A 15409-nucleotide genomic window follows, 5' to 3' on the forward strand; every position below is an offset into this window, starting at 1 on the left:
CGAGGCAAAACAAGCTTGCGGTAGTGCCCGGGTGAGGGAAAGCCTTGCTAGAAAACAGAGAAGAGGCAGGTGAGGAAATCTGGAGGAGCTGTGATGCCTCAGGCCAGGCTGTGGCACGGCCCGTATCCACCAGCTGAAGTTGTGGGTGTGCAGAGGGTGGCTGAGGAAAGGCAGCATCGTGTCGTGCTCCGGCTGGGTCCCAGCACTGGCAAACCTTTGAAGCACTCTGAAACGAGGGAAGGTCAAAAAAGCACCGTTTTACGGGCCAGTGTGCAGGGCAGAAGACAGGCAGGGAGCCCTTCGGCCTCGCTGGCGGCCCGGGCCTCCCTCCTCAAGCGGCCCTCGGGATTCGGGGAGGCCGGGAAGGCCCCGCCGCGGCCCGGGAGGCCGGATTGCCCTCAGGCGCAGGCCCGGGTGGCCCCGGGGCATCCCGCCGAGCCGCACTGGTGTCTGGAGGCACCCGAGGTGACAGCAGGGACGGCGACAGGTCCTGTGGGGCCCCTCGCAGGACTCCGGGCCCGGGCCCGACGACCGTGTGACCGCGCCATAGCTGGGGTCCCCGGGCGGCGGCGGAGCGGTGCATGCTGGGATCTGTAGTCCTCAGGCTGCCTCGCCCTCCACGTGACCGGGGCTGAGCCAATGGGCAGCAGCGCTGCGTCGCCGTGGCAACCGCGTGTAAACAAGATGGCGGCGGCGCGCTGAGCTGGGGGTGAGTGTGGCGCCAGCGAGGGGAACCCCCCGCCGTTTGGGACACACCCCTCCCCGAGGTTTGGGGAACACACACACACACACACCGCGAGGGACCCCCAACACACACTGTGTTTCCCCCCAGCACAGGCCGGGCTGCCCCCAGCGCTGCCACCCACGTCGGGCCCCCCCAGGGCCCACAAGCACAGGCCGTACCCGGTTACCGCAGTTATTTTGAGCCCCTTTTTGCCAACAGCTGATCGCTGCCGGCCTTCTGGGGACCCACGGGGCTGCAGATGAGGGTGACAGGCTCTGCAACAACACCAGCTGGAATTAAACTCCCCAAATGTCTTACCTGCCTCCTCCTGGCCAGCATCAGTCCCCAGCAGGAGCCAGGGATGTGGGTCAGTCAGGTCTCACACGGGTTCGTATCACGTTTGTGTTTCCTCCGTTTCAAGGGGAGAAGAGTTGCTTTCTGCAGCTGCAACAGCATCACAAGTGTGGGCTCTTTCACCCGCTCCTGCCCGCGGGGACCGCTGTGCCTCACTCAGCCTGGGTTTTGCCTCCCTCTGCTCTCAGGCAGCTCCCACACGTTACAGCTCAAGGATTTTAACTACAAGTTATGGGTGCATGAACACCCACTCTGCCAAGAAAACAAGGGTGTATGGCTTGGGAAGATGGGCTGTTGAGAAAGGTATACAGTTTGGCCTTTTTTGGACAGCCCTTTCAATTACATTTTTAAAAATTTGCCCATCAAGCAAACCCTCCCAAAGTTAATGAACCCATGCTTTATTTTTACATATTATCCCTTCTTATTTTTACTATATAAAAAAAGGGCAAAGCAGCCCAAGTTCATTGCATCCACTGGTAAGGCTTTTGTTTCCATCCTACATGTTTTGCAATTATTGTAGCTCTTTCCCTCCTACATGTGTCCACAATCAGATAAGTAACTAAAGGTTTCCACATCCTCAGCAAACCCTACAGCACATTAGAGCCTCATCTACTTTTACAGTTCCATTTTAGGTCACATCCTTCCTCCTAGATCTTAAAGCAAAAAAACTCCCTTTCCACTCCCAGTGAAGTTTGCTGCTTCTCTAGGGTTAAGAGTGTTGTGCTTTTTGTTAAAATAGCTAAATATTACCACTTTTTGCCTCACTGTGCAGCGCAGGATGCTCTGTACTAGTGCCATGGTCTCTTTCTACAAGCTCCATTTCGTGTTCACTCTTCCCAGCTGCTGAGATTGTACTTTCCCTTGGGTCCTGGCTCATAACGAGCGCCCACACACACTCATTAATTAGTTGGAGTGCTTGTGGGAGCAAATGGACTGGGCCACCCTGCTTTCTCCGGCTCTCTCTTTCCCCTCAGCACAACCCCAGTATTTCTTTACCTGCTTTTGGAGACGTTGTATCCAAAATGTTGACCTATTTTCTTTCTTTCATGCTCTTCGTGCCTCTTCTCAGAAGACAACAGCCTGTCTCCTAGGACAAAGAGTCCAGCGCAAGGCAGTCTCCTCTCCTGCTCAAGGGGGACAATACTGAAAAAGAACATGCAGGGTAAAGTCCCACAATGATTAGGGGATTCTGGGCCATCACAGTTTCTCAGTGACAGCCTGGTGGACTCTACCCCAGGCCAGGGTTAATTCCTGTGGTCCCCTTCTCGCATACACAGGCGTGCTGTCAGTCACATAGCCGTGTCCCCACCACTCAGGAGCCAAGGGATTCCTGCCTAGTACCCCAAAAAGGTACCCCCTTGTCCTACCTGGAAAGGAATTCTTGTGTGGGGTCCCCTGTGGCACAGATGAGCCTCCAATACCCATCGTCATTTTAGAGAGGTAACACATTGGTTTTGTGCTTTCAGGCGCAGCTCGCGCTGACGTGGACCCTATGTCCTCCATGATGCAAAAAATCACCCTGTTGGAACAAGAAATAGAGAAACAAGCACAAGAAATCCAGCTGAAGGTAAAAATACTGCCCCTTACTGAACCTGCTCTGTGCCCTGCTTTGATGGTTGAAGCCACAGGAGCATTAGCTCAGACCTAGTTTGGGCTAAAACAAGTTAGTCTGTAGCCTGCTCTGTCAGTTACACAAACAAGCCTTTGCAAAACAGCAGAGCAATTGTATCAGTCCTTGGGGTGACTTCTTGAAGATTCTCAGCACCCCTTCACACATATCACTAGCTGTTTGGCTTCAGCCCTTTCTTTTCCTTTTGCTTTCCAAAACAACCGCTGCTTATACAGCGGAATCATCCTGGGGCAGACCTCTTTGCATTCCTACAGCTTAGAATAAATACCTTTTCTTTTCTTTTTTTATTTTTTTTTTTTTTTAAAGAGGTGGCTGCAGAGGTGCTGATTTCATTTCCAGATCAGCCACCTACGGCAGGTCAGAGCATGAGCTGTGCCTGAGGGGGAAGCGTAGGGGCACGAGCCTGGATGGCTCCATACAGCTCTTGTGCAGATGGAGAAGGTGGAGATAGGTCACCGTGTCCCTCTCTCCTATTCTTGGAGCCATATATTTATATCCCACCCCTAATTTGAGTCTAATTAAGGTATTTGTGAGGTGGTACAGCCTTTCTGACCCTTATTTTGCCTGTCTCCGAGTAGAGTGAGAGTACGTGTCCCACTGACTCACCCAGCCAGGACTAATTATGCAAACTGTGCCTCAAGGTTCTGAAGGCCAAGGAACTAATTAAGATCATTATTTGTCCCGGTCCTGAAGGACAGGAGGATTGCTGAACTGGAAGAGAAGATGAAGACTCTTCAGAAAGGAGAAGGTAAAAATCGTTCTACCCTTGGCACCTTGCTCCTACCTGTGGGAGAGCTACAGAGCTCCCGGTACTGCAACAGAGACCTTGTCTCTGAACCATCCTTGCCTTCAAAGCCCAAGGGCCTCTTCGGTGAGCGGTGCCAGTTACACACACGTGGTAGCGTTTACCAAAGCGGAGTACTTTATATTTGCGTCTGTTATGCAGCTTTTCTGGTGCAACTCAAAATGTTATTTCCCGACCTATTTTCTATGCATTACTAAGTTTCCACGCGCACAGACCAACCACACAGACACCTGAGGATGGTCAGAAAAAAAAAAAAAAAAGAACATTAAAAAAAAATACTGCAGAGTTCAAACAGGCTGGAAAAACAGAGCTACTCACAGCTACGCAAAACAAAAAAATCTACTTGGAGTCCCGAACAGTATTATAGGTCCAGGCTCACTTGTCCTGTAAGGCAGCCTTACTCTAAATTGAACCCAGCTTCGAGTGAGTCACTGAAGGTCTTTCCCCCCCATTCAGTTTCTTGGAATCCAGCAGCTCTCCTGCTGAGCCCCGACACGTTTCCTACAACGGCTAAAGTACCTTGGTTAGCACAAAGCTGTGGTGAGTTCTCCATTTCCTGAGCACAGAGCAAGAACATGTCCGTCAAACCACAAACACATGTTTTGTACCTCCTCATGCATTGTTCTAGCCACTCAGCCTTGGTTTCTGGATCCAGCTTTAGTGGACACCTGCTCATTTTTTTAATGGGTCCCTTAAGACTGAGTAAGCCAAGCAATTCTCATTGTATAATTGCAAACAGCACTGCTCACATCAGCTTCTCGCAGCATAAAACTTCACCAGTATCATTCACAATTATCTGTTAGTCTATTGACACCTATATCAAACTGCTGCAGGTTGAATTGGCAGGGACCAGAATGCAGAGCTCATACTCAGCTCGTGTGTCGTACAGGCTAAGAGTTCACTCAACGGTACAGGCAGGGACTGCTGGGGCATCTGCGCTGTGTGACATGGGTTATCTATAGCTCTTCTTTAAGGGTGTACATAGAAACAAGAAGTCTTCCCTTTCAGATGCTCCTGACTTATCCACAGCAGAGGAACTGGAAATTAGGTGCCTTCAGCTGCAGACCCAGGTCTGGGAGATGGAGGTGAGACACTCGCCTTAAGCCATCTGCTCCTTTGGTTTGAGATCGTTGCGGTCTCAGGCTCCTCGGTCTTTTTCAAGCTGCCACTTTGATCGCTACAATTCTTCACCTCACCCCTCTGAAAAGAAAGAACAGGTTGGATGTGAGCTACAGGGCAGCAAGAGCTTTATTTTAATACGCAAACATTTGTGCCTCCTGTAAGCCTCTTCATTTTGATTTCTAGGATGGTAGAAATATTTTTTACAGCTACTACAGTCTTGGGAGATTACTAGGTCGCTACAGATACTTTCATTCTCCCTTTTGCCTACTAATAGTAGAGCTGCTACTACTGCCCTGCCAGTGAGTTTGTCTGTCTGCCAGGGCCCAAAAGCCTCAAGACAAACCTTCTCTTCCACCTCCCCTTCTGCTTCTCACAGTCGCAACTGACCACACTCAGGCTTCTGTTTCTAGTTTTCCAAAGCTCTGGTCTACAACGCTGACTTTTACTTTCCTCTTAAAGCGGTTTCTAAATGACTATGGTCTGATTTGGGTTGGAGAGAGACATGAACAGCTGGAAGATTTAGAATCGCTCAAGGATGAAGAAGAGCTGCCAGCAAACAGCCTCTGGAAGCCAGGTAAAGCACCAGCACTATGTGCCGAAGCAGCTATTCTAGCTCCTGCTGCATGATTTGACAAGGTATGATACTTCCCAGAGTATATAAGCATCCAAGACCCAGAATTTGGGCCTTCAGAATTTGTGATCCTCTGCTGAGGTCTTCACACCAGTCCATCTCAGGGACAGAGACATGGGAGCTAAGCCAGGCAGAATGTTGATATTTTATATACCTAAATTTTGTAAGCCCTGTTCTATGGGAAGAGGAGAGAACCCGATGGCTCAGCCATTTGGAAGGATACCCTCACAGCAGCTGCTTCCTGAAGAGTTCCCATGCTCTAAATGTTTGAAGCTTGGTTGCTCTAATAACATTGACGTAAAATGGGTGGAAAACGGAATCAGATGCTTTGTGTATATAGTAGCATGTAGTAACTTAGCCATATTGTCTGGCTCCATCAGAGAGTATTGTTTGCCTTTCCTCCCAACTACCACGTGAGCGGTTTAATTGAGACCTGATTGTGCTGTATGGGGTCCAAGCATATTTGGCAATGGCTTCTTAGGAAGTGGTAATAGAGGAAAAAAAAAAAGAATAATATTTGGACTGTACAGCTAATGCTGCTTCCTAACCACCATGCAAATATTAGCTAACTAATCTTTCCCTCCCTTAGATGCAGGAGGGTAGAAAACGAGGGAAGCAGTGGGAATTATTTACGTTATTTTCAGTTCACCCTTCACCAAAGCTGCTTTTTTCACCCTTTATCAAATCATAAAAAAGCAGAACAGAAAATACCAAAGCCTTTACCTTTACCTACATCTCTTCTTTCATTTCCTCTTCTGATTTCATTCTTCTCCCCTATCACAATTTACTGCTTCACCCTACCACCCTCCTCAAGCACCCAGATAAACATCCGCAGCAAGAGCGAGCAATCTGCCGGTGGCAAGCGGCTGGCTGTGTTTACCCTGGCACTTCAACAGCGAGTCTGCCCTGATCCATTTATCCAATCTAGTTAATCCAACTAGTTAAGTTCCTCAGCCCGTGCGTTTCACAGTGCCACGTTAAGGGATGACACTTTTTGAAATTACAACCAAGGACAAGATGCTGAGTGTGGTCTCGAAAGAAGCTGGCTGCATCTGTAGCTGCTCTGGGGCGATGGTAGCTTGCAGCAAGAGGACTGTTTCCCTGCTGCCCTGCCCTTGTGGTTTGCACACACCCATGTAAACCTGCCAGCATCGCACCACAACAGCCGTGTTGCACCATGCTTTGCAAAAGTGCGAAAAGCAAAGCATGGAGAGGCAGCATTTCAGCCCCAAAACATTAGGACTCATATGCACCTCAAACACATCCACACAGAGGTGAAAGCTGCGTAGCTGGCACCCCTTCCCCCCTGTAACTCTGACCCCTCTGCCGCAGGTGAAGCAGTCGTTTCCAAACAGCAGATTGATTTTGATTTGATCTTGGAAAACGTGAAGGATTTGAACGTGCTGGCTGGAGAAGGCATTTCTCAGATAGAGCACACGCCTGGGGGTGCTCGGCTGAGACAGCCAAAACCCCTCCCTCTTACACTCTATCAAAACGGGATCGTCATGTTCAACGGACCCTTTCGGCCCTACGAGGACCCGTCCACACAGGTATGGAAAGGTCTGTAGAGGAATTAGACTTCGAGCTCTCCCTCTGTCATTCACTAAGCCTCAGGAAAGGGCACGTGTAGGAATAGGGCTTGGGAGCTCGTCCCAGTCCTAAAAAAGAGCAGGCATCGAGACCTCCAGCTTCTCACCTGCAATTCCCATGGTGCCTTTAAAGACTAGTATGTCTTTGTCTAGTAATTTTTAAAGATGAAGATTCTGGGTCTTTTCACTGAATTTTTTAGAGTTGGAAGGGACCATAAAGATCATCTAGTCCAACTCCCCTGCCGAAGCAGCCGAAGTCTTTTTTTGCAGACTTTTCTGCACAGCAATAACAACACAAATAGGAACAGCCCAGAAAGAATATATCAGTCATGAGATAAATAGGAAGTCTGCGGTGTGACCATGAGCTCTCATTTTGTTTCAGCAATGCCTGCAGGATATTATGGACGGCTATTTCCCTTCGGAGTTGCAGATGCGCTACCCAGACGGCATCCCTTTGGAGGTAAGATGTCCAAACCCTTGTTCATCAGCTTTTTGGAAGAAATTGCTCTTTTGCCTCCCAAGAAAATAGTTCAGGTTTCTTTCCCCAATCTGCTGGGTGCTCCCCACAGCAAATTAAGTTTGAGGTTTCTGAATAGAGCATACGTGCAGCTTAATTCTATGCATGTTTATCTCGGGGAAGGGGTGGCTGGGAACACACCTGCTAGAGCCGTTACAGGAAGTAAACGAGCATTTCGACATTGGGACCGAACGGTTTCTCTGCCTCAGTGAATCTTGGCTGGGAACAAGACTTCTAAGAGCACAGCAAGCTTTGTAGAAGAGAAATAGTATGTGCAGCCTCTCAAGAGCTGTGTAACAAAAAGGAGACAAAAGTTCTTAAATAGTTCCTCCGGAAAAGCTTTTTTAAAAACAGATCGAACAAATATCTCTCAAGGAGGATGTCGGGAGAGTTTCTTTTGCCACAATTTAAGTGGTTTTGGCCACCTGAGGTTCTTTTGGGCCCCACTTTTTGATTTCTCAGAACTGGCAAAAAGCCAAGGCCACATTTTCAGGCAGAAAGCAGGCACAGAACCTCAGGGGACTCTAATCTAGGTCTTTGAGTGCATCCGAAACGTAAGCAGGCACAACCAGAGGGGTGCACCTGCCCACTGCCATGAAGAAAGCAGGGCACAACTGCATGGGCAGCCAGAGTGGGCTGGTAGGTGCAGTAGTTAGAAAGTCAGGTGGAAGAGGAAGGAATGCGCAAGGCTTTTGTGGCTGTGGTTCCCTGTAATTTGTTCACAGCTGGCCACATCTAGAAGGCACAGGACAGTACAGTAACCTGGGGTAAATACAAACACAGAGCACATCCACCTGAGAGATGGCCAGCCAGGTGTAAGAGGAACAGAAGTGGAACCCAGACAGAAAGACAGCCCCTATTTATACAGCTTTCCCCACTGCTGGGGGCCTCAGGGTAGCACTCTGCCTTTCTTGGTTTTTTAGAGCCATCCAACAGTCCCCGCTGCAGCTTCTTACTGCCAAATCCCTCTCCACCCCAAAATTGCTGCTTTCACATCACTTTCCACCTGGAGAGCGTTTTCAAGCGTGGAAGCAGACACAGAGGAAAGGTCAAGTCCAAGCACAGTTTGGGCAGCTGGAGCAGCTTCCAAAGAAGCAGCTCTCTTGGTTTCATTTGGTGTTTACAACACTTGGTTGTCATTGCTGTGGTTTATTGTGCTCTGACATGGTGAGAACAAGCTTGTACAACAGTCAGACTTGCTTATGGCAGTCGGCCTTAATTCAACAGGTCACTGACAGAAGGGACATGGTATTTCAGGAGAGAGACCTTCCAGGGAGTTTTCCAGGCCACGGCCAAGTGGTTGGCCATTCAAAATCAAGTGAGGTGCAGAAAACCACCGAGATCCCAGGTAAATCCTTACGCCTGCCTCAAAACTGCAGTTAACTCCCAAAGAGGAGAATCAAAACCTTACCGGGGTGATCCAGCGGGTAGGAGGGGAACCCTGCAGATCTGGGCTGGGGTAGCTTGCAAACAACCTTTGGTTCTCCTACAAGCTCGTTCCATAGCAGCCACAGATTCCTCATTTTGCTTCTAGACTCTAGCAGACTGTATAAGAAATACCTGTCAGGGTTGAAGAGTCAAATGCAGTCAGTCATACAGACAGAAAATAGTGGGTTTGTGCACGCATAACTGAATAACCCAAACATGTGCACTGCCCATCAGCAACATCTTCCTATTTACATAAAACTGAACCACTCGCTCATTCATCTCAAGGCCGTTCACAAAGAGAAGCTGTGCTAAACGTTTCCTTTATCCAAGTAGTAAAGAAAATAATTGCCCAGTGCCACCACAGAGAAAGGAATGGACACCCACAAATACACCCTCACATGATGAAAAATTTTCCAAGCCTGTAAAAACTGTCCTATTTTCAGTTATTCCTGTTCACAGCAGGGCTGACCAGGTTTCCCCCTGTTGTGTGTCCCAGCTGTGTGCTGAAGAGGCAGCGCAGTGGCTCACTGTTGATGTTGACAATCAAACATTTAGTGGGCCAGGAAGTGGGACAAGCTTCGACAGGGCAGACGGGAGCCAGTCTCAGCCTAACTAAGGGAGGTTAGAGCTCTCCCTGTTGGCTCTTGTGCTCTCTCACCAAATCAGCCTGTTCTGGGGGAAAATGGTTTGTCAGAAAGGCCACACATGGACACATCTCCTCTCTGCTCTGGCAGGTCACAAAGACTCCTCAGAGAAGGTTCTCAACAAGTTTTCTAAGTCCTCAAAACACAGAGGAGAAGTGATTGGTGCCCGAAGCTCAGCTAGAACAGCACAGCAGGTACGAGTGGACCCCCCCAAACGCCCACAGGGTGAGGCTGGCAGCGATTCCCCGGGCTCAGCACCCTGCACAGCACCAGCACCCCCTCCTTGGGCCTCTTGGCTCTGTGTAACCTCCTCCTCCCAGAGAGGCTCCACCAGAGCATACGTGGCACTTTGGCACCTGCTCCTGGGCTTTCCTGGCACTGGTGACACTCACCTGGTTTGGTTTCAGGGTGCTGGTGGGTTGCGGAGCAGCAAAGAGATCCTGGTGGAGACACCCAGGCTGTCTGCCCTGGAGAGGTATAGACCCCTTCATCCCTGCCCTGTCAGGCTCTCATCTTCCTCCTATTTCATCGCTGAGGGTTTATTTCAGGGGTTTGGTTGAGGAAGTAAATGGACTCACCCCTTTAATACCTTAGAAATAATTAGAAAAAAAGGCCAAGTTTGGTCTTTTGGGAAGACCACCAAGTTATTCATGGTAAGCCTGCTATCTTGTACATCTCTAATGAAAGCTTCTGTTGTTCAAAATACTGTGAACTGCTGTGAAATACTTTTCCCGACAGCAAGCCAAGGCCTAGGAGTTTGAAACCATCTAAAAAGCTGTTTGTGGTCATGTTAAATGGGAGAATTCCTCCAGGAGACTGATACCCAAGTGGGAGGTCACACTAACAACACTTTTCCACTCAGTCTTCTGGCAAGACAAGACGCAAATAGCTAATGAAAAAACCCCAAGCAGATTATTTTTAATCAAAAAAAGTAGGGCAAAGTACTTATCAGTCAGCCCTGATCTAAAATGAAAAAGCTAAAAAAGGTCAACCACCCTCTTTCCGAGGCACCTCTAAGCAGTGAAAGCAAAGCACCAGTTTGGTCCAAGGGTCAGTCTGCTCGCCCACAACCAGACTGGGCCTCCTTTATCTCAAGGACATACCCAAACGTGGAACACCTCTTTCCTGTCCAGATCACCCTGGCAGCCCAGAGGCTCTGCTGCTGGCAGAGCCCTCACTCCTCAGCTGACAAGGTTTTCTAACCTCCAGGGTGAAGACGGCTGAAGAGGCTGAAGCTTCTGCCCCCGCTGTCTGCACCCTCCGCATCAAATCTGAGAGCGGGGAGCAGACGTACATCGTAAAGATGCTGTTCACGGAGACCATAGGGGACCTGCGCCAGCACCTCACCCACGCCAGGTAGGCCTAGGACTTGCTCCCCTCCTCGCTGTGTAGATCCCCAGGGAGGGGTTCTCCGCTGTGGGTGAAGGTCCTGAAGCTCTGCTTCAGACAGATCATCCTGAACTGAGCAGACTGAGGGTTACAGTCCTAGCCCCAGGAGCTGCTGGGCACCTAGGAGCTGCTTTAGCTCCTCCCAACACCAGAGGTGCTCTCTGGGAAGCACTGCCAGGGTCACACTTAGCTCAGAGCATTTAATCCCCACCTTTCCCGAAAAGCTGACGCAGCAGCAGAGATAAGCCTCTTTTGTCCTCTCAAAATTGCCACCTGACCCAGGTCCATCACTGCTTTTGCCTCCTTCCAGATGCTCGGCAGCACTTGCCTATTGCCACCATTCCCAAGGCGTTGGTGCAGCCTGGAAGCTCGGATGATGGACAAACACAATGGTTTGCTCAGCCACCTCTACATCCCAGGACACTCAATGCTGCCCATGGGCTTTGGGGACAGTTTTGGGACAGTTGAGGCTCACCCCTCTTGCAGGCCATAGCTCTGGCCTCAGCCTGAGCCCACGATGAGCTCACTGGTGTTGGGATGCAAGAGCCTCCTTCCTCACTGCAGCTGTGCAATCTGGAAAGGCCGCTTTGTGCCTGGCTGGCTACAGTTTGGGCAGGAAGCTCTATTTTTTCTGCTTGGCCTGTGCTTGTGAAACAGTCTCTCCCTCTGCTCTTATCCAACCGCAGCTGGATCAGCCAGAGCATCTCCGCAAAACCTTGGGGGATCCCGTATGTAGAAAAGATTGTGCTGTTCTTTCCTAGGGGTGGAGACTCCGACTCGTATGAGATCATCAGTACCTTTCCCCAGAGGGTGTATGCAGACAACTCCAGGAGCCTGCAGGAATGTGGCCTGGTCCCCAGTGCCTCCTTGCTGCTGCGGAGAAGAGACCCCTCCCAACAAGAGGGGACAGGGCTGCAAACAGCTTAACAGCTCCCAGCAAGAGCTGCTCGCCCCAAGCTCTGCAAGAGGAAGGAGCTGCCTTGCAGCGTTAGCTGTGTCATAACCTCCACTGGCTGGGAAGAAAGGAGAGGGTTGTCTTTCCAGATTTAGTTTCATTGTGCCGTTACCTGGGATGGAGAGAAGAGCCGGGAGGCGGGGGTTTGGCCTCTCCCTGCGACAGCGGGTGCCAGGCCCAGCCCTGCTGCCTCACGGGTGGATGCTCTTCCCCAAGATAGGTGAGCTCTTAGACGGGGAGCATTTCTGTCAGCTCAAACCCAAAGTCTGGTTTCTCACCTCTGCTGGAGGTTATACTTTACACTGCTACCGGGGAGTTGCTCAGCTGGGCTCAGGGATTCTCTATAGCAGGACAGACAAACAGCCAGGGTCTGTTTGCTTTCCAAATACAGCTGCTCCCCAGAGATTTCAACTGCTCTTAGACCACAGGAGAAACAGGCTCAGTTATACGGTCCCTGGTGAAGCTAAACCAAAAGCCCTTGAGCCATTGCAATGCTGGGACTGAGCCAGACCCATCTCAGCCAGGAGATCCTGCTACTGGGTTTCCTGTACGTGAACAACTCCTTCCCTTGGACAGCCCCCAGCTCCAGCAGGGCCCAGGCTTGCAGCCACAATGAACGTGCCTGGAACAGCCCCGAGCTGCCTCCCTCCCTCGGCAGCCGGGAGCTGGATGCTGCAACAGGACACCATGTCATTGGAGAAGAGCATTATCCCTTCGCTGCTTCTCTGCTGAGCCCCGAGGACAGCATCTTCCTCCCTCCCCCAGGGGCTGGGGCTTTGCAGGCCCCTTTCCCCAGCACATTCTTCCTGTTTGAGCTGTGACAAGCTCCCACTTGACTCCCAGCTGACAACACTCCCACTTGTGCGAGGCAGCGCCTTCTGGCAGGTTCCCTTTTAGCAGAGACCCAGCCCTCATTAAAGTCTCCCAATAAAACCATTTATTTAAGTTGCAGTTTCCACTTCCATTAAGACTGCGAAGGCGCAGTCGCTGTGGAGAGGGGCAGGATGCCCAGAACACTCCCCAGGCTCCTCTGACTAGAGCTGGACCCTGCACAACTCAAATACAGGAAACACCACTCGTGCAAACCAGCCATTTCCATGGGCTCTCCCTGACCAGTAACTCAATCCCCACTGCTCTAAGTTAGTTTCCTCCTTTTTCCACCTATAGCAGGTACAGGAGTGTACAGGGGACCTTCCTATAGGGCAGCATTTTCCACTGCCCCTCTACATCCTGGACTACAACCAACCAGGTAGTTTTTGTGCCAGGGGTTTGTTTTTCTCTCCCATGTCTGGCTGAAGCTGTCCCTCCCCCAGGCTGTCGTCCTTACCACGCAGAGGAGAGGAATTCTTGAGAGGTACCTGTCACTACCACGCTGTAGAATATTCAGATAAGTCCTTTGAACCTTTGATTAGGCGGCAGCAATCTAAGGTGTTAAGATCTTTGTGTCAGGCTGCAGCAGCAAGTACAACTGACTCGGGTTCTCTGAGCTGGAAATGACTCAAAACCTTTAGGTAGGGTGACGTTTAACCTGTAGTCAAAATAAAACCAAATTTAAAAGAAGCCCACGAGTACTGACGTGAAAGGTACAGTAACATTTAATAGCATCTCGGAAGACAACACTGGTTATAAACAACTCGCTTTTTGGCAGGAAAACAAAATGCACTTGGTCCAGGTTGCAAAAAAAAAAAAAAAAAAAAGCCAACTCAAAGAGGAAAGGTAAGACAGCTGGAGCATCAGCTGTTCTGGAGCAGCCCTGAGCCGTTACCGCTCACAAGGGAGCCCTGGCACCGCAGCGGGGCCGAGGGCAGACGGAGGAGCAGCGCGGGTCCCACTTTTAGGCCCATCCATTTCCCCCCCAGGCAGCTGCTGAGTGACACCAGCCTTGGCCCCCGGCCTCCGCCGCGGTGAGCATTCAGACCCCAGCTTTGTGCAGTATTTTTGCATTAAATTAAAACAAACAAAAAATCAACTTAGTTGCCATAATCTCTGCGGTTGAGATGAAGAAAAAAAAAAAAAAAAGGAAAAAGGAAGTGAGGCAGCAGGATTTACAATTTTAACAGCAACTGGGAGAAGTGGGAAGTAACATGCAACCCTAAGCCCTTCCCTCCTGAAGCAGAAGCTCTCCCTGCAGAGGAGAGGGCTGATGGACGGCTGCACTTCGCACAGCCCCAGAGGCTTTGCTGTTTACAGAGGCACTGGAAGCTGCGGTGTGAGCCAGGCCCAGCTTTGTTGAAAGGCCATGCCCAGCGAGCGTCAGACTTTCTTTGGATCCCTCTGAAATGATTATCAGGATTAGGCAGGAGGGAATTGTAGGCAGCTGCAATGAGTAGTTTTGGTCATGGGTTTCCCTATGCTGGGAGACAGGTCACGGTGCCAGGAGAGCGCTGACAACCTGGAAGTGAAGGTGGTCGGAGATGAGGGTGCTCAGGAATGCAGGTAGAGTCCAGGACAGGAGGGGAGCCTGGGGCTCAGGCCAGCTTCAGGAACTCCTGCAGGGTGTTTTGCTCCACCGCTTCCACAAAGAGCTCGTAATCCTGCACGGAAAAGCCACATGGTCCCTCACAAGGCAAGAGTGAGCTGCATGCTCCTGCCGGTCAGGAAGCGCGGGGTCCCCTGACATGCAGCACAAACTGGTTCACAGCACGGGTGACAGTCACATGGAGGATGACGGGGACATGCAGGGACAGCCCCGCACAGCGGACACCCCTGCCCACAGTCACCCAGAGCCCCCCTGCTTGGGTCCCATTTTTCACAAGCCACCATGTTCCAAATGCCTGTTAACCCTGGCAGTGTCTTGTCTGTGCACCTCATAACGCCTTTTGAAAGGTGCCTTGACACCATTTGGTGGCAAAACCAAGGGAACAGGATTATTGCCCACCCCCCAGCCCCCATGGTGCTTATCCCCAGCGCAGAGCACAAGCCTTACCCCACAGTAGTGGTCTCCATTGACGATCTGGGGTGGGATGGCTTTGGGGTTGCCTGCCTTTGCCCTCATCTCCTCCCGGAGAGCGTTGTCCTGGGAGATATCCACCAGCTCGTACTTGATATTTTTCCCATCGAGGATTCTGGTTACTTCGCTCTGTTGGGATTTGATCTGGAATGCAGGCGGAAGAGGCAGGTTATCAGGAGCTGGAGGGGAGCCTGAAGGGTGGGCAGGCACCCCACCGTGCCAGCTATGCTAAGCTCATGGAGCAACTGCTCCTTACGGGCCACAGGCCAGACTCCACCTGGCCACCAGGCTCGGTCCTGCGTGGGGTTGGGGGGACACCAGAACAGCGGGATGGATTGAGGGGAAGAAGGGGATGGTGCAGCGTGAGCAAGGGAGGAGACACCTGGGATGGGTTGGGGGGGGGGGCTTCGCAGCTGCACGGAGAAGAGACGCCCACCCCAGGGAAGAGGGACCCCGAGGTGTCCCGCCGGAGCGCCCCTCCTCGCCGCCGCTCACCTCCCGGGATCCGGTCACCGAGGTGCTGTAGACCTTGAGGGTGCTCATGCTGCGATCGCGGCCGCTCCCAGCGCTCAGCCCGGCGGAGGGAAGCTCGGAGGGAGGGAGCGGGCGGCCCCGCCACCGCCCGGCATGTGACTGCGGGGACCAATGGGGCCGGCGGGCCCGGGCATGCG

General features: G+C 51.3%; 2 protein-coding genes across 2 annotated transcripts; one reads left to right on the forward strand and one right to left on the reverse strand.

The window, feature by feature from the left end:
• Window positions 1-93: 93 nt before the first annotated feature.
• UBXN11 (UBX domain protein 11) lies at window positions 94-12731 on the forward strand. The gene is made up of 13 exons (XM_074161840.1): window positions 94-487; window positions 2148-2240; window positions 2545-2645; window positions 3402-3456; window positions 4522-4598; window positions 5095-5209; window positions 6599-6816; window positions 7238-7315; window positions 8600-8720; window positions 9535-9638; window positions 9852-9919; window positions 10654-10800; window positions 11595-12731. The coding sequence occupies exons 1-13, from the start codon at window positions 94-96 to the stop codon at window positions 11758-11760; spliced, it is 1737 nt and encodes a 578-aa protein (XP_074017941.1). The 3' UTR covers window positions 11761-12731.
• Window positions 12732-13361: 630 nt separating this feature from the next.
• On the reverse strand, window positions 13362-15361 carry SH3BGRL3 (SH3 domain binding glutamate rich protein like 3). The gene is made up of 3 exons (XM_074162237.1): window positions 15234-15361; window positions 14715-14882; window positions 13362-14322 (listed from the first exon to the last, which is right to left on the reverse strand). The coding sequence occupies exons 1-3, from the start codon at window positions 15279-15281 to the stop codon at window positions 14257-14259; spliced, it is 282 nt and encodes a 93-aa protein (XP_074018338.1). The 5' UTR covers window positions 15282-15361; the 3' UTR covers window positions 13362-14256.
• Window positions 15362-15409: the final 48 nt, after the last annotated feature.

Source organism: Numenius arquata, chromosome 21 (genome assembly GCF_964106895.1).
Source record: "Numenius arquata chromosome 21, bNumArq3.hap1.1, whole genome shotgun sequence".
Lineage (NCBI taxonomy): Eukaryota > Metazoa > Chordata > Aves > Charadriiformes > Scolopacidae > Numenius > Numenius arquata.